The sequence below is a fragment of the Oculina patagonica genome, chromosome 7 (assembly GCF_052425735.1).
Source record: "Oculina patagonica isolate OP01 chromosome 7, crgOcupat, whole genome shotgun sequence".
NCBI lineage: Eukaryota > Metazoa > Cnidaria > Anthozoa > Scleractinia > Oculinidae > Oculina > Oculina patagonica.
This window is the reverse complement of record NC_135764.1, coordinates 29,483,232-29,502,432: the sequence shown is the minus strand read 5'-3', so window position 1 is coordinate 29,502,432 and position 19,201 is coordinate 29,483,232. Positions and strand designations below refer to the sequence as shown.

Here is a 19,201-nt window from a genome sequence, read left to right as displayed (position 1 = left end):
TGCATTTATAATAGCTGGGAGTTTGGGGTGTTTTTGGTGTTGTTTTTTTTGAGGGGGCTCGGGGGGGGGGGGTGGAAGTGGTGCCTTCGTATCCTCTTTTGTTCTTTTACACAGTGGCCTGAATTTGGAACAGTTCGGGGAATGGATTATCAATTACTCTTCGTTATGCCATGTCACCCCTTAATGTGGGAGCGCTGCACCTCAATTCACGATAAAAAATTTATGGCCGCCCGGTCCATTTATGTAGTTCTCCGCCAGGTCTCTCAATAGGCAGGTTACGAGCCTAGTGGCCCATCCGGCCGGAGCTCATACCGGTTTCCGCAACGTGAAGCGACAACGAGTATTTTTTACTCCACCCGGATGGGATGCTATTCCATCGCAGGGTTACCTCCCTTCCCGAAAAGCTAAAGATTGACTGGTAATCATTTTTTAACCTGGGTAAGGAAAGGGACTCTGGGAGTTGAGAGGCTTTCCAAAGAACTTAACGCATTGTCCCCCAAAAGCTCTTTCCAGGACTGTTTGGTCCAGAGTCCAGCGCAGTGACCATTATTAGGCCATCACGCTTCCCAACCGTGTAAGAAAGTGCAAAAATCTGCTTGTATAAGCCCTGGGGTTGTACAGTTTGGTACGAAATGTGGGCTTTTAAATGTGTTAGTTAAGTTTATTCTTTTGGCGATCAGATAAAAATCAATGAATGATCAGAGTTATTAAAGTCCATTTCTAAGCACGAGAGACACGGAAGTTTGTTTCAGAAGCATTTATGCATAGAAATACCGGTTTATTATTGACTGACGCGGTTAAAAAATACTCGGCTTCTAGCGGTAAATCTGCATTTATAATAGCTGGGAGTTTGGGGTTTTTTTTGGTGTTGTTGTAGGAAGGCGGGGGGAGGGGGGTGGAAGTGGTGCCTCCGAATCCTCTTTAGATCTCTGACACAGTGGTCTGAATGTTGAACAAAAGAGCTCATCTGTTAATAAGCATAATGCGAGCTGATTTTGAAATGAACATGACTTTACGTTTGTGTCATCAGTAATACTAGTAATTATCGTGTTCGAAGAAGGCGTGGCTTACTCGCGGCAAGAACAACATAATAACAGTGAAGCTAACACATTTTCCTCATTGATTTGAAATGAATTGCGAATCAATTCTTTTTAGGGCAAGTTAAAAGATACAAATGTTTTTCGTCCAGATTTTTACAAAAAAAAAGCAGGTGAGAACTTGGCTGTTTTTGTTATCTCGGACTTTTTTTTTTATTAAAGTCGAAGTTAAATTTTTTACGCCTCCAGTGCGGCGCTTATTCGAGGGCGGCGCTTATTAAAAAGTTTGACGCCACAAAGAATCTAATCCTTTACGTTTATTAAAATAGGGTCCCCTGATTGCCAAAAGTCGTCTCTTGCTGAAGATTGTACTGAAGAATGTTCAATAGAGAAACTGAGCGGTAAAACAAGCACTTTGAACTGCAGAACGTCGCTTTTGATGGAAAGAAATGTCCAAGTTTGTTTAAGAGTTGCTTTGTAGTTCTGTTTCTAGTTAAACAGATTTCCTTGAATAAGCGCCGCATCGGGACTGCGGCGCCGGGGGCGGCGCTTATTCGAGGGCGGCGCTTATTCGGGGGCAGCGCTTATTCGAGTAGATACGGTATGATAGTACAGAGGCTTTCCGAAGAACTCAACGCAACTCAAAGCTCGAACCGGGATTTAAAAATCTCAAAAAAGTGTTAATATGAATTGTAAATCCACTCATAGCGGTCTGGCCTTACTAAAACCTGGAGAGAGAAAAGACAGTGGGCAGATAAATGAAAGCTGTTCGAGAGTACGCTGTTGAGCAGATTCTGTGAAATTCCCCTTTTTATCCTTTTCTCTCATAAGCCCTCCCAATTCAAGGCCCATATATTTCTTCCAAGTCAACTGTCAAAGTTTAAGGCCACTTTTTTCCTACCAGGTTACCGTCTTGAGAGTTTTAAATTTTATTAAATCTTGGTGACACTGTCGCTTTAATTCATTAATGTAATTCAAATCAGTTTATAAAAACCTTTTTCAGAAAACAAGAAGTTTTTTAATTTCGCTTTAAGCCACCGCACCCCAACCACGGATATAAGACCTACCACATTTAAAAGCCCACATTTCGTACCAAACTGTACAACCCCAGGGCTTATACAAGCAGATTTTTGCACTTTCTTACACGGTTGGGGAGTGTGATGGCCTAATAATGGTCACTGCGCTGGACTCTGGACCAAACAGTCCTGGATAGAGCTTTTGGGGGACAATGCGTTAAGTTCTTTGGGAAGCCTCTCAACTCCCAGAGTCCCTTTCCTTACCCAGGTTAAAAAATGATTACCAGTCAATCTTTAGCTTTTAGGGAAGGGAGGTAACCCTGCGATGGAATAGCATCCCATCCGGGTGGAGTAAAAAATACTCGTTGTCGCTTCACGTTGCGGAAGCCGGTATGAGCTCCGGCCTGATGGGCCACTAGGCTCGTAACCTGCCTATTGAGAGACCTGGCGGAGAACTACATAAATGGACTGGGCGGCCATAAATTTTTTTATCGTGAATTGAGGCGCGGCGCTCCCACATTAAGGGGTGACATGGCATAACGAAGAGTAATTGATAATCCATTCCCCGAACTGTTCCAAATTCAGGCCACTATGTAAAAGAACAAAAGAGGATACGAAGGCACCACTTCCACACCCCGCACCCCTTCCCCCCCTCAAAAAAAAAAACAACACCAAAAAACACCCCAAACTCCCAACTATTATAAATGCAGATTTCCCGCTCAAAAATAAACCGGTATTTCTATGCATAAATGCTTCTGAAACAAACTTCCGTGTCTCTCGTGCTTAGAAATGGACTTTAATAACTCTGATCATTCATTGATTTTTATCTGATCGCCAAATGAATAAACTTAATATTAACGGAGCTCGAGCGCAATCTATAAATACACGTCAAGCTCAAATGATGTTCATTTCACAGCAGTTAGAATTTTACTCGAGCTTCTGTATCTCTTCGACTTTCATTGCTGATAACGAGCATTCTGCCTGAAGACACAAAACTTCGTTTGGCCAAAAGGTAGGCGAAAAGATTTAGAGGAATCTTTAAGCGTGAAATAGTTAAAGATAGGCACTTTAAGAATTCCTAAATTTGCATATTTGTGAAAACAGCCAGATAACACAAACAGTTGAAGTTATGTCTGACAGGTATTTTCACTAGTATAAATCCGTTCTATGGCATTCTTGCTTTCCTAGTAATTTTTAAAGAAAAAGTAAGAATGACCCTGTTACGGAATGGGCAATTTCTTAAACAGTGATTTGGGAAATGCGAGCAACAGAAGTTCTTGTGAAACGAATACTTGAATAACAACAGCGTATAATCTCGACAACAAATAAAAAATAGTTGCCGACATAAAAATTTGGAGAAACGATCGTACGCTCAAAAATCGCCATATCTTTGGCAAAGATCATGTATTTGTTTCAGATAAGCAAAGAATACATGGAAACTGCTTATTATAAACGACTGTAACCCTTTCATGTTTCTCCCGATTATTTGCTGTTAAATGAGCAATCTATAAATGTTCATTTCACAGCAGTTAGAATTTTACTCGAGCTTCTGTATCTCTTCGACTTTCATTGCTGATAACGAGCATTCTGCTTGGAGACACAAAACTTCGTTTGGCCAAAAAGTAGGCGAAAAGATTTAGAGGAATCTTTAAGCGTGAAATAGTTAAAGATAGGCACTTTAAGAATTCCTTAATTTGCATATTTGTGAAAACAGCCAGATAACACAAACAGTTGAAGTTATGTCTGACAGGTATTTTCACTAGTATAAAACCGTTCTATGACATTCTTGCTTTCCTAGTAATTTTTAAAGAAAAAGTAAGAATGACCCTGTTACGGAATGGGCAATTTCTTAAACAGCCAGTTGGGAAATGCGAGCAACAGAAGTTCTTGTGAAACGAATATTGAATAACAACAGCGTATAATCTCGACAACAAATAAAATAAAGTTGCCGACATAAAAATTTGGAGAAACGATCGTACGCTCAAAAATCGCCATATCTTTGGCAAAGATTATGTATTTGTTTAAGATAAGCAAAGAATACCTGAAAACTGCTTATTATAAACGACTGTAACCCTTTCATGTTTCTCCCGATCAGATTATTTGCTGTTAAATGAGCTGATCCGCTGAAATGGCGCTGAAATGGCCAATTTACTAGAGGTTCCATAATTTTTTATTCTTAACGGTTACATTTCCCTAATTTTTTTATTAATGGAATCAATTCACCAATGAACAAGCTTTGTTCATGGTAAATGGCTTGTTCTAAATCGAGATAACAGTGGAGTTATAAGCCTTTCATTTTGTAGTAAATTTGAGACTGTTCAAAACATCGTTAACATACCTTCGAACTTCTTGGCCGTTGATCATCCAAACTCAACATTTGCCGAATCTATTTTGATATATAGAAAGAAGAAAGATAGTTCTTTATAACTATGCCAAGTATGATCGAGAGACTGTGACGGCAGGTTCAGTGTCGAACTAACAAGAACACCTTCGATCCGCCATGTTGGCGGGCCGTCACGGACGCTTCAAATCGGCCTTCTCGATATTTTCCAAAATAAAAAGAATTGAAACTTTTTAATATCCATTTGGTAGTTAGGACCCTAAAACAAGACTGCATGCCAAATTTCAGCGAAATCGGTGAGGTACGGTGTCCGCGAACTTTAAAAAAAGCTCGAAAATTATGGAGTATTACACTTAAGCTTAAGTTTTCATTAACACGAAGCATTGTTAATCCGATTGAATAAACAGAAAAATGGTCAATTGAAAGTCAATGAAAAAACTAACCTTTATTCCGATTTGGAAAGTTGTTCAAATCTGTAAGCATTAACCGAAGCGTTCAACCGCAATTCGTTTGTTTTCCGTGGCGTCGTCCAACTGTACAACATCGGTCAAACTTTCATACAGATTTCGGATAATTTCTCGAATAATTCACTGCCTTCTTCAAGCTTGTTTCGCCCAGTTAAATGCTTCGAAAGGTAAACGATGCTTGGCGTATTGTTTCTCACTGAAGATTTGTAATTAAGCTGAACTTTTTTGCTTTGTTGTGGCCCCGCAATCGACCGCAAGTTTGAAAAACTTTGCCGACAACTCTGATTTGGACTATGAACTCCGATCACGCGCGCGAGTCACACCACCGCGTGACGTCATCCATGTGTCTGTACTCTGATAGATCATAAGTAAGAACCAATCAAAATGCGCGTAGAATTCAGGATATTATATAAATGCTGATTGACAGTAGGACATGGTAGTTTAGAACTGAATTTAATCCCTGGGAAATCTTCGATCTGCTATGCAGAGCTTATATAATCATTCAACAAATATTTTCCAACAGTTCCAAGTCCTGTATAAAGCTTTTTCAATTTGACTTACCAATTAATTCAGCAATCACAAAAAACAGACACACAATGCTTGCTACCGCAAGTTTTCTTCTCGCCTTTGAATTTGAGTGACTGGGTTCGGCTTCATGGCACTGGCAGTGAATATCTGTGTCGCACTCTACATCATCAGCACCTTCGCTGTAGTTCTGTAGGGCGATGAGAGGTGAATCTTCTGAATCATCCAACGACAACAGTTCATCGTCGCATGTACATCTTGCAAGAGAATTCCATCTCAAACAATCTGGTTTGTGGCTCAAAACATCCACACTGAGTGTAGTCGACAGTGTAGTCATGACAGGTCAAGATAACCCTACGGGAGGGAGACATGGGGGCACCCTGAACACTGCAACACCGCAAAAATAATCCACAAACACCGCATCACCGCAAGAAAATTTCACGAAACACCGTCACCGCATCACCGGTAACATTAAGTTACTTATGAATGAAAACGGCTTGCTATTGGCTGTTAATGCGTATTAATGATCAACAAGATGACATTTGACTGTATTTTGTTACAAATTTCAGCGCCAAAACCTCAGCCAGACCATCCCTCAACGGCGGTGTTACGGTTTTTTTGTCTGACACTTGCAGAACTAAATTTAGCTCTCCTATCTTCGTTAATCCGTCCCTTAATACCATATGTGTAACCAAGCGGCAGCGGATAGCGATGGTACCATGCCTATCGCGGCAGAGGAAAAGAGGTCATCCAATGACGTTTTCTGGCCAGGATTGTCGCTGGGCAAACGAGGGAGATTTCTGCTTGTTAGAAAACTGGATTGGTCCTCCTGTTGGGGGGGCTGGCTAAGCTCCTGGATTGCTTTTCGCTTGGCTGCAATCTTCTCTTTAAGTTGTGCTTCTTCAGTTTTCCTACGAAGAATCTCCTCCTCTACATCCAGGGCCTCCAATTCGGCTCTCAATGAGTCTAGAGAGCATCCTTCCGCTCCCAGGCTGTCCTTGAGTTCTCTCTTTGGAGAGGATTTCGCGATCCCTTCACAAAATTTAGAAGGGATCCCCCAGCGATGCTCTTCAAGTGGGGTTTTTCAACCAGGTCATCTGGCCACACGTCTTTCTAGCAGGTCGATCTCCGATGATTCAGGCTCAATGTTTTTGTCCTTTCCAGCTTTTTTTGCAAGCCAAAAAATTGCTAACTATTGGATTTGAAAAACTCTATATGCTATAAGATACGATGTGCCCGTATTGCTATGCCTATGCAATTTGTCCCGGGAAATTGGCCTGTATAGTCTTTAAGCAAATAGTAGCTAGCTGATTGGCTGTAGGAATCTTGTGACTATCAGCTACATATTTAAGCTATAAGGTCATACCCATATGACTAGCTAGCGTATGTTAGAGGCCAGGCCCCAAATCCTTGTAACGCCGTGGTCAAGATTTATATTAATAACCCGTTATCAATATCCACGCTAAAAATCGGTGTCACGCGCTCAGATCTGTCTGTGAAGTTTTCGTGATGTCATGATTATTTGACTGATTCGTGTATTTAAGGATACGGTGTACGATGAGTATCATGCGTTAAGATCTTGAAAAGTTACATGAAATCTTGAAAAAATACATAAAATCTTGAAAAGTTACATGAAATCTTGAAAAAATACATAAAATCTTGAAAAGTGACATGAAATCTTGAAAAACACGAAAAAATCTTGAAAGCAAAGTGAAAAATCTTGAAAACGCGAAAAAATCTTGAAAAACGCGAAAAAAATCTTGAAAAACGCGAAAAAATCTTGAAAACGCGAAAAAAATCTTGAAAAACACGAAAAATCTTGAAAAAAGGTAAAAAAACTTGAAAAACGCAAAAAAATCTTGAAAAACGCGAAAAAAATCTTGAATACGCGAAAAAGCTTGAAGATTAATTAAGGTCAAATGAGATATTGATCTCACGTGAGACGACGTGCTTGCATGTTGAATACATGTCTGTTAGGCCAAACACTACTCCCTTTGAGCTGTTTCGGTAAAAGTATTGGTTGAGATTTGCGTTTTGGAACTCAACTAGCTGCCTCCATTTTTTTATTCGTTTTGTCTCGTTACTTGCATCCAACAAATAAATTCTATTACAGTTTGATTACTGCACTTGAAGTCTCCAGGATGCGGTAACGATGATCTCTTCTGGCAATTTTTTTATTCTTAAGCAAGACTCGAGTTTCGGTTCTTCAGTGGAACTCATCAGTTGCTCCTAAAGTCTCGTCCAATTATTTGAAATCATTCGATTTGCCGTTTTTGTACAAATCTCAACACCCAAGCTAAGGGGAGCTTGAAAAACTGAAATAACTCACAATGCTTTGAGACTGCATTACCCTTGAAAGGACTCGGATCTTAGATCTTCGCATCCGTTGAAAAGACGCAATCCTGCGAGCTGACCGCACGCTTATGATAAACAAAATCATTGTTCGAGATAGCCTGCAGAACAGGCGGTTTTTATATTTTTCATTCGCGCTTCGCGCTCGCCCTCGCGTGACCCGCTAAATAAAAACCTAGCACTTCGCGCCTCGACCCGCAAAATAAACCGCCTGTTCTGCAGGCTATGTTCGAGAGGTCTACTGATCCGATACACGTTCCAGACAGTGAGACAACAATATTCTTTTAAAGGACTGATAAACGACTTTTAACTAAACATGCCACAGAACAAGCAAACAAAATGGCATTAATATTTTTACTGAAACAGCTCTAGAGTTCTAGAGAACGTAAAATCCATAATTAAACAGACTGAAGGTTAACTTTAAGCGGCCAACGGGAGTCGTGTTTGGCCTAACAGACATGTATTCAACAAGCACGTTGTGTCACGTGAGATCAAGATCTCATTTGACCTTTTCATGATAATTTTCAAGCTCCCAGCGTTTATATCAAGATTTTCGCGTGATTTTCAAGATCGTTTGGCGTTTTTCAAGTTTTCTCGCGTTTTTCAAGATTTTTTCGCGTTTTTCAAGATTTTTTTGCGTTTTCAAGATTTTTCGTGTTTTTCAAGATTTTTCGCGTTTTTCAAGATTTTTTTCGCGTTTTCAAGATTTTTTCGCGTTTTTCAAGATTCTTCACTTTGTTTTCAAGATTTTTTCGTGTTTTTCAAGATTTCATGTCACTTTTCAAGATTTTATGTATTTTTTCAAGATTTCATGTAACTTTTCAAGATTTTATGTATTTTTTCAAGATTTTAACGCATGATACTCATCGTACTCCGTATAAGGAGGCTCAAAACAGTTTTCAGGTTTTTCTAGCTCTTATATACTGTGATGGGGCACTGCTACAAACATACAAATGCCCAATCATGACCTGCGATCAGGCGTTATTTTTCTCGCGGCGGTGTAGTCATCACAAATAAAACTGTTAATTAATAAATTTGTTTAAAGGAACCACTACATGCTGATTGTCAGTAGGACATGGTAGTTTAGAACTGAATTTAATCCCTGAGAAATCTTCGATCTGCTTTGCAGAGCTTAATCATTCAACAAATATTTTCCAACAAGTCCTGTAAGCTTTTTCAATTTGACTTACCAATTAATTCACCAATCACAAAAAACAGACACACAATGCTTGCTACCGCAAGTTTTCTTCTCGCCTTTGAATTTGAGTGACTGGGTTCGGCTTCATGGCACTGGCAGTGAATATCTGTGTCGCACTCGACATCAGCACCTTCGCTGTAGTTCTGTAGGGCGATGAGAGGTGAATCTTCTGAATCATCCAACGACAACAGTTCGTCGTCGCATGTACATCTTGCAAGAGAATTCCATCTCAAACAATCTGGTTTGTGGCTCAAAACATCCACACTGAGTGTAGTCGACAGTGTAGTCATGACAGGTCAAGATAACCCTACGGGAGGGGGACATGGGGGCACCCTGAACACCGCAACACCGCAAAAATAATCCACAAACACCGCATCACCGCATCACCGCAAGAAAATTTCACGAAACACCGTCACCGCAATATAATTAAGTTACTCATGAATGAAAACGGCTTGCTATTGGCTGTTAATGCGTATTAATGATCAACAAGATGACATTTGACTGTATTTTGTTACAAATTAACTGATATGCATCTATGCCTGAACTCTCCCGGATTATCCGGGAGTAGGCCTTTCTCGATTATGCTAGTAAAACTGGCATTTAATGCTACTAGAAATTCTCGCATAAAGCCAAAAAAATGCTAAAATAATGCCTGATTTCCTTAAAAAATGCCACTTGATTTCTAAAAAATGCTTTATTTTATTTCAAACAAAACGTACAAACTTTCACATTATATGCTCATATCAACAACAGGTGATACTTAATAATTGTTTGTTTATAAAAAAAAATAAAAAAAAAATATTTATTTTTTTAAAAAGAAATAAAAAATAAAAACACACACACAAGTAACACAACACAAGTACACAAGTAACACAACGCACAAACAGTCGAAACAGACAGAAAACAATCAAATTATGTAATCAAAATTGTGAAACTTAAGGATTATTTATCCTTCTGAGTTCTGAGTGCTGAAAATTTGGATCACAGTCATGAAAAGTGACAGAAAATGCTAGCAATTCTTTTTTGAAGAAAAAACGAAAAAAATGCTCGTTTTCCCAAAAAATGCCGAAACAAATGCTAGCATAATCGAGAAAGGCCTATCCGGGAGTCTCCCGAATACAGGCTGAATCTCCCGGTCTCCCGTACGGGTCGTCAAATCTCCCGGATGCGAAGGAAAATTCTAAAAAATACGCGTTTTCACACTTATTTTGGGATTCTGGGAGAAAACTTGAAAATATTTGACGTATTTTTGTGGATGACTCGGTCATATGGTATATGTATGCTAGTATTATAAAGGACAGATTAACGAAGATAGGAGAGCTAAATTTAGTTCTGCAAGTAAAGTGTCAGACAAAAAACCGTAACACCGCCAATAATTTCACCGAACACCGTAGGTTAAAAAACACAAACATCGCCCCTAAGAACGACTGCGTGGGAGGCTACGTATACATGCGTTCGTTTCGATTTGCATGTTTCAAGTAAGGTTTTTTGTGATTTGCAATTTATTATAGATCGGTAAAAGTCCTTTTTCTCGGTTTGAATGTTTTAAGACTTATTAGACCATTGTCCGGCAACTAGTTGAAGGCTGTTTTAGAGCATTTTCGATCTTTGTTTCACTGATTGTGATCATCATAGATCCCGGGGGCTACTCCCTATAATGGCCTTTACCGGGAGGCTCCGCCCAAAAGGGTTACCTTTTTCAGGCTTCAGGTATATAAAAGGGTAGGAATTTCACAAGTTTAGGTACACGAAAAGGTATGGAAATCTGTCATTTAGGATTTTGAAAGGGCCTTTAATTAAAATATTTCGAACTGATGCAATTTATGGGTCATTATTTCAATTTATTAAGTGCTACTTGAAATTGACAAGAAAACGTCATGTTTTAAGCCTATACCATAACTTTTACCATAAAGGGGTACCTTTTTTTCGTGAAAAGGTATACCAAAGGAGTACAATTTCTGGCAAAATGGTATATAAAAGGGTAAGGGGTAAGAGCTCGGTGCGGAGCCTTCCCGTACAAAACTTTTTGGGTACCCCCCTCCCCGGTAGATCATGAAGGTCATTTGCGAACTTTTTAGATCATTTTTATAGATTTCAATGTAGGTCATTTTAGATCATTTAAGGTCATTCCTTCTTTTAGTGACTACGCACGCATGATGCGTGGAATGACTGTAAACCAATCTCCATGCCAAAATCTTTTCTAGAATTAGTAAAAGCACGCTTGTCATGGAATGTGCATCTTGCAATAGAATTCTATGTTAAACAGTCCCGTTTGCCACTGAAAATGGCTGATCGTTCATCCTCATCCACATCGATTCAAGTCATGCCAGGTCCTTCCATCTAGTTAACCGGGTGGGGGTCTGGTACCCCCCGGTTCATAATCTACCTGGCGTTTTTTTGTAGTTAACCGGGTGTGGGTCTGGTGCCCCCCGGGTCATAATCTACCTTCGGTTTTTTAGCCGGGTGGGGGTCTGGTGCCCCCCGGTTCATAATCTACCTGGCGTTTTTTTGTTGTAGTTTTTTTTTTTTTTTTGTCAGTAGGGCTTTGAAGGTCACGAATGTTGATTGGCTTAAAACTGGTCATCTTTCATCACCCACTTGAAATTGCCTCAATGGTGGAAGGGGAATGGGACAGAGGAAATGTTTTAAATTACATGCCACTCTTTCTGGCTATGAGCACCAAACATGTCAAGACTAGCAAACCGCAGTGCTGTCTTAAAAGAGTGTGCAGTACCTATGGATGATCTTATACATCACTGGGGTACAAGGGGGTGGTGATGCAAAATAGCAAACTAAATAGCAAACTTCAAAAACGTGGGACTATCATAGGCGTACGAGGCGGGGGGCGAGGGGGGCTGCAGCCCCCCCAGTGCCGAAATGTTTCGGGCAAAATACTTAGAATTCGGGCAAGAAGGCTAGAGAAAAAATAGAAAATAAGCCGACAAATCTCAACATTATGTCTAAAACGAATTACATTAAAAGAAAAAGTATTGGAAATATAACGTTCTTTGTGGTTCAAAAGTCCAAATTTCTCATTCATCTGCTTTCGTTTCCTGTCGCAAATTGCTATAATTGTGTTTGATTTTTCTCCCGAATTCTGCGTGATCCCTCAGTTTGATTTAGTTGCAATCAGCTTTTCCATAGCTAGAGCGTTTGTGCGCGGTAGACCCAGTGTAAGACCTTGAAACAAAGCTGTTACAAATGTGATGAAGCTAATGCTTTTGACTCAAATGTTAAGTTCTCAGGGCTAGCTCAAAACTTTCAACAAAATCTTTTATACCATTCATCCCTGAATGTTTCACACGTTTTTGCATAACTTTCAAGTGGAGGAAATACAATGTTAATTGGCTCCTCCAAAATACTTTAATTTTTGGTGAACTAGAGTGAATAAATATCTCCGAAGAAAAAGGATTCAGTACATTGACACCTTCGGGCAACGCCACGTAATTAATTTAAGAACTATCGTTTCCTTTTAGCAAGCAGACTAATGCACGTTTTGTTGTCCATTTTATGCCTCTCTATTCGGCTTTCAACCCATGCCTTTTTTCGGGCAATAAGCTCTCCGCCCCCCCAGGTCCGAAGGTGCCCGTACGCCTATGGGGACTATACAGCTGTATTAGCACAGCTTAATCGTTCAAAGTCCTGAATAAAGCTCCTTCCATGTAACAATGTCTAAACTAAACGTAAAATACAATGTACGCTTTATACTCACCCACTACTTCAGCGATCACAAAAAACAGACACACGACGCTTGCAATCAAAAGTTTCCTTCTCGCCTTTGCGTTTCCCTCTGCCGCGAAAAAAAAGAAAGCCTGATTGCAGGTTAGCCCAATCATTGATAAACAAATTGTGGTTATTTTCTTGATGTCACTGGTAACCATAGCAACTGTATAACCTGTTTAAAAACACCCTTCATTTTAGCTTTAAACTTTATAACTCAAAAACGAGTCTGGTGAGCCCAATTTTTTATTATTGGATAATGATCAGCATGTAAAGATACAACTTTTTGCAAAGTTAAAAAAAAAAATTCTCTGGGGCAGTTTCAGAGCCACCTTAATTTTTCGAAAATTTAAGGTGGCTCTGAAACCTGCTCCAGAGAATTTTTTTACTAAACATCTGTTTCTTTCCACACTTCTCCATTCCAGGGATTGAAATGATGTGCTATGATTTTCTCTGACAGATAATAGCGAGTGTATCGAATTTATGAGTTCGAGTTAGAAATTTCGAGTTCGAGTTAGACATTTCGAGTTTGAGTTAGAAATTTCGAGTTCAAGTTATGGGGTAACATTTTCCCAGTTGGTCACGCATAGTGTCACCCTTATCACCAAATGAAAGCTAACCGCAAGCAAATAGGAGTGGAACTAACCGCAAGCAAATAGGAATGGAACTAACCGCAAGCAAATAGGAATGGAACTAACCGCAAGCAAATAGGAATGGAACTAACCGCAAGCAAACCAGAGTGGAGCTAACCGCAAGCAACTCGAACTCGATATTTTAACTCGAACTCGAAATTCTAACTCGAAAACCGAACTCAACTCGAAATTCTAACTCGAACTCGAAATTCTAACTCGAACTCGAACTCATGAAATGGACAGACCCGACAATAGCAATACAGAAGCAATTTTTTTAAAATGCTAAATACAGAATAAAAAATGGCATACAAGTTAGTTTACAGCAGCACTTCTTTATTCAGGCATGAAAAATCGTTATTATTTACTACATACTTGATGATTTCGACATTGCTGATCTGATCCTAGCAGTATGCAGGATGCGTGTCACATATCAACCTAGTAAATGGCACAGCTCACCACAAGTCTCTCGTAGCTCAGTTGGTTTGAGCGCCCAACCGGAATCTGGGAGGCCATGGGTTTGATTCCTGTCGGGGATTCAGATTTTTATTGTCCCATGCTCATGTCATTGTTGAACAATTCATCTTCATTGGCTAACCATTATATTGTATCTAATTTTTCTAATAGTAAAAGAGTTGCTTTCTCTATTTAAGAAAGACACCTGTGAGAATCTTGCCTTTTAAACCTTTGGTCTTTAAATAATAATTATTTGGACTTTTGCTCTTGCATCTGATGCTAGTAAACTATTATCTGATGCTTCATATTGAACATAAATAACTTATTTTTATATAAAGCTTTTTCTTTAAGAAAGATAACTCTAAGAATCTCGCCTGTTTTCTTAATGAATAATAAAAATTAATAAGAGAACTTTAGTCTTTAGATAATATTTCAACTTTTGCGCTTGCATCTGATGCTAGTAAGCTTTTCTCTGATGCTTCATGTTGATAACGAATAACATATTTATTTATTTATTTTCTTTTAATAATTTGGTATAAATTTTTAAATTTATTATTATTATTAACATGTAAATATTAATAATTTATTTCTTCAATAGTTTATTTACTTTTTGTATAATTTATGCATATGATTCCTTTTTTATAAATTTACAACATTTACATTTTTAATTTTAATGTTAATGTTCCATGTGATGTTATTTACATATGTACATTCCTTCCATTTGAGGGTAACATATCAGGACATCCTTCCTCCATAGCCCATTGGGTGCAAAGAAGGATAAACTAGGGATAAATTACTGTTGTTCAATGTTGCTACTATCAATATCACAACGTCTCATTTGGGTAAAAAGAAGGAAAACCAAGATGTTTGGAAATTGAACAGCATTCAAAGACCGTCAAAGAGTTTTTTCTGGCAAATGAGGACGGGAATGAAGACGAGGTCGAGGGCGAGGAGGAACAGGAGGAGGGAGACTCTCAAGCCAATATGTCCTCCACACAAACTGGAGTCTTGTTATCATCTTGGGACACATCTGGTTCCTGAATGGAGCTTGCATAATGGCTCCTGTGACCCAAGCGAGACAGCTGTAAGTACCAGGAGGCACCTCTATATAACAGCAGCACTCCCATCCCGAACATGCTCCATATGGGCCATAGCACCTCTTAGACCCATCACTCTCCTGTTTGTTTGTGTAAAACAGCAGTCCATAGATGAATAAGTTATTTGCATAGACATACACTTGTGTAATCCTCTCATCTTCATCAATGACAAAGTCATGCTGCTTAATAGCACCTTCTCCATCGTAGCCATGCATTACATCTAATCCATTACTGTAGAAGACTTTCATCCCTCCTACAACAGATTTATCGCCCAACCTAATGATCCAGATCTTCATCCCCTTAACAAAGACATCATTTGCCGCTGGCAGTATTTTTTCGTCATCAAAGTTTTCAATCTCCTTCCATGGCTGTCTCTGTGGTTGGGAATGTCCATGCACGCTGCCTTTCCAGATTCTATCTTTCAGCTTTCTTGGCACAACCCGATGTCTGGTGTCACATCCACTGAGAGCAATGATTGCTCTGCCCACAACTTCTAAACTCTTCTTACAACTCTTTACAAGCTCATGGTTTTGAAGGGCCTGCAGCAAGGGAAGTGAAAGGAAGGGAAGCCTCACACAGGCCAACAGATCAGCCAATCTCGCTCTCCTGTTCTCCAAATCATGCTTTACATATCGAAACACTGCTTGCAACACAAACTGTTCTTGCTCAGCCATGGTAGGTACTATTCCATTGTCAATGACACAAAGTTGATCTTCTTGCAAGATCTCCAACAGTAAAAACAGAGGAAGTTCGAGGAACTCTTCCTCTTGGCTCACTTTACCGAAGTGTTCCACGCAATATTTTTTGGCAGCAGACCTGAGATCTTGCATGGAATACCTTTCAGCTATCTGCAATATACCCACACAGGCAATCGGGTCAAGGGACGCTTTCAACAGATTTGCACACGATTTCTGAATGAATTCCACTCCAAAGAAATTCGCTCCGTGGAGTACATCTTGCACGTTTTCCGGAGTGATTTCTATACGACCCGTGTAAGCAAACTCGACAAGATTCATGAAAACAGTTTCATCGATCCATTGTAACCCGACTTCTGCATCTTGTTGTTTCTCTTGCCAGTTGGAGCCAAGCAAAGCTTCAAAATACGGACTCAGAGTGGTCAATACAACCCGGTGGGCTTTCAACTTCCTCTTCTTGTTTGTGACAAACGTAACGTCGCAAAACTGCTCTGCTTTGAACATTTTGTACAACCCTTGAAGAATTTGCGTGCTGCGACTGTCATCCTGCACCACACTGGAAACTTCTGTCTTTGGCAAAACAGTCCTTCCCAGCGAAACAGGATCTCTTGACGGAGCATCAAGTTGCCAAGATGGTCGAATAACCGCCATTAGACATAACAGATGTAAAGATCCTCCAGGGAATAACAGAAAAAACAGGTGAAAATAAAAATATATTGCTGCTCCAGCTTGTTGCTGTCATTTTCCTCGGAGTCGGAGCCCACTTGACCAGCGGTTACCAGGGATTACCCTGTAAGTACGTTATGTATGGTGACATATAATGTACCGATTACCCCTTCCCACCTCTTCACTGTTTCACTATATTAGTGTTTTCAATGAAAACCCATCTGTCAACTTGTTGCCAGGATGATTTTCTTAATGATTTTATTCACAATTTTACTTTTATGATAAATGTTTTTTTTTTTTTCACATCACTGATCATTTTCCCGACAAATGATAATCCAGTCTAGACCAAAACTCTCTATTTCTATACCCTATCCCAGACTAAACTGCTTAAAAATTAAACCATACAGCTTACCAGTATATATGGGAGTACCCTCCCCAACCCCTCAGGGATCAAGGTAAAATTTTCAGAAACCCATTGGGGTCATTTATTGAGCACACCCTGAGGGAGGGGGAGTCAGTAATATTTACAAGGCAGCGATGCTCGTGGTCTCACTTAGGGGCTGTAAATTTCGGATTTTTTGGTCTCACTTAAGGTGTTTTGGGGCAAAGGTAATATTTTAAGCTGTCAAGGTCTCGTTTTGGGTTGCAAAATATAAGGTCTATTTTTAGCATTTTGGTGTCATTTAGGGGACAAAGAAAGCTTGTGCCAGACCCAGATCAGTCTCTTTTAGGGGTACTTTTTAAAATTTCTGATTTCTGATCCACCTTTTAAGTTTCCTTGCCTGTCAAAACAGATGAGAGGTTTTCAACTGTTTGTGTCACAGTATGAAATAACAGGGGAAATTTGTGCATGCTTTATCTCAAGACTACAACCACTTATCTAGCCAGAAATATAGGCCATTTCCGAGTTACCCTATGCCTCTGTTTCAAAACGAGTCTACGTGCGAAACCATTCATATGATAATAAGTCTCACCTACAGGTCCATTTTCATGCAAATCAAACTCATTTTCATTTGAATGGTTTCGCACGTAGACTCGGTTTAAAACAGAGGCAAAGGGTAACTCGGAAATGGTCTATTTCAGTGGTCTTTCTGGTTGCTTTCTTAAGTGTAAGTGACCAGGAAAGACGGCTGAAATTCTGGCTTCCTCTTCTCCTCTGGTGCAGTACAGTCTCAGAAAATGCTAGCGCTGATCGCCAGCTGTTTTGGGGGTTGAGAAAGGCACTGTGAGGGGAAAGTTTCTTGTCCAATAACACAGTGACCCTGACATACCAGGGCTTGAACCTGGACTGCCCGATCAAGAGTACAGTGTGCTTACAGTTTGGCCACTGTGTCTGCGCCATTCCCTCTAGCAGCATAACCCTATTACAGTTACCTATGGATTATTAATAATCAATGTTGGGATTAGAAAATGTAAAGCCCGGGCTAAATAAGGAACAGGAGCCCTCTCTTTTTGGCCTTAAACTCTCATGTGCTCATATTTGACCCCTTGCTGACTCTTAAATGAGGAATGAGAGTTGAGGGTTTACTTTGCTATGGCCTACACTTGCTCAACATTGAAGAAACTTTCATCTTTCTGGTATTAAATCTATAGTTGCTTTGCATACGTCTAAATACTTATTTCTATTTTATCTCTATTCTTTTTGTGTGATTAAGCATGTGGATTCTCTGCGACAACAAAATTGAAATAAGAAAAAATACAAACAGACTTTTAATTTTTGTATTGACACATGGCTTGGTAGATAAACAAAATTCCCAGTTCTATGGGAGAAACTTCTTCATTGTCCAAGCATTACATTCCCTCGATCAAAAGCAGTTTCAAAGTCAAATATCACTCTACCACATAGTCCTCTCAGCCTTCAATACTAAAACAGGCCGTTATGTCCTGAACTGTTTTAAGATCTCCGGTATAGGCCATTCAATGCTGTCCTCATTTCGTTCTTTGCGGATTTTCCTGGTCTCTTCCTTTATTCTTTCCACGCAGTGTCCACACAAATGCTTTTCAAGCTTGTGGTTTCCACAGATCGCACATATCTCGATGTCTGTTCTGTTCTTGAGCTGCTTGTGTCGATTTCTAAGCTTCTTTTTATGCGGCGTAGTCTTCTTTTTGGGGACCGCCATGAGCAGAAAACCCTCGTGTTGTGTCTCCAAGTTTCCATCTGATTCAATAGAGGAAGAGATGTTCCCTAACAAAGCAGCATGTGGCGGGAATCGTCCTCCGTAAATGAGACCAAGATTATATAAAATCCTTTCTTCCAAAGTAAGGAATGTCCTAAATAATGTTCGAATTTGATTCCTGACCAAGTTGGACGCCATGTTCTCCAACGAGATCGAGAGAGACTGGGGGAAAGTGTGCAAGGTCTTGGGTTCCAGGCGCGCGCTAACCTGAGATCATGCAATCTCGAGCCCAGAGTGTCTCCCGGCTCCGCGGTCCGTCAGCGGTTGGTCAGCGGTAGGGTCGCCGGTACACACTCTGGGAAACTGAAATGTATTTCTCTTTCTCTATTGGCCCTCACAGAACAATAGAAATCAACACGGAAGTCTGAAAATCTTTCCGGAAGTTAACCAAACCGGAAACCCTGGAAAAACATTTTTTTGTTTTCCATGATCAAATGTTCAGAAGTATCAGCTTAATTTTGTAAAAACACCTAAGAAATCGTGATATGGCTCTAAATAAATGAAGTATTTTCTAATTCTTCCCTTCTCTTTGAACATAAAAGATACCATGAATAAAAAAGGACTTCCTTTAAACGTCGATTCTGAACGGAGTTTTTAAACAACAAACGACGGCGTCACCAAGGACAAGGTCGATTTAAAACTCAATTTATAGTTGACTTACAAATCTCGCTAGAACTACTGGTTTCATTCAAATCTCCGTTCCGGTTGAAAAACTGAATATGGCAGACAGTGCACGATTCAAAATAATTACTAATGACGCAGAATTTGAACAAAACGCGTTGTTGTTTTGCTGAAGAAAATGAATTGTACAAAAATTATAACACA

General features: G+C 39.7%; 2 protein-coding genes across 4 annotated transcripts in view; both read right to left on the bottom strand.

Annotated features, from left to right (window-relative positions):
* Positions 1-12,832, bottom strand: part of LOC144661714 (proton-coupled zinc antiporter SLC30A2-like) — a 41,416-nt gene extending 28,584 nt beyond the window's left edge. Inside the window, exon 1 of one of the 3 annotated variants that reach the window (XM_078522531.1) lies at positions 12,649-12,832. In XM_078522531.1, the coding sequence (XP_078378657.1) occupies positions 12,649-12,817 (169 nt within the window). In that variant the 5' untranslated portion in view covers positions 12,818-12,832. Of the gene's footprint in view, positions 1-5,422; positions 6,630-8,928; positions 9,322-12,648 lie in introns of those variants that run through there. The other 2 variants (XM_078522529.1, XM_078522527.1) reach the window with 2 other exon arrangements.
* Positions 12,833-17,880: 5,048 nt separating this feature from the next.
* Positions 17,881-18,521, bottom strand: LOC144660123 (large ribosomal subunit protein bL32m-like). Its single transcript, XM_078520682.1, has one exon. It carries the CDS (start codon positions 18,512-18,514, stop codon positions 18,077-18,079), a length of 438 nt encoding a protein of 145 aa, XP_078376808.1. The 5' UTR covers positions 18,515-18,521; the 3' UTR covers positions 17,881-18,076.
* Between the last annotated feature and the right edge of the window lie 680 nt (positions 18,522-19,201).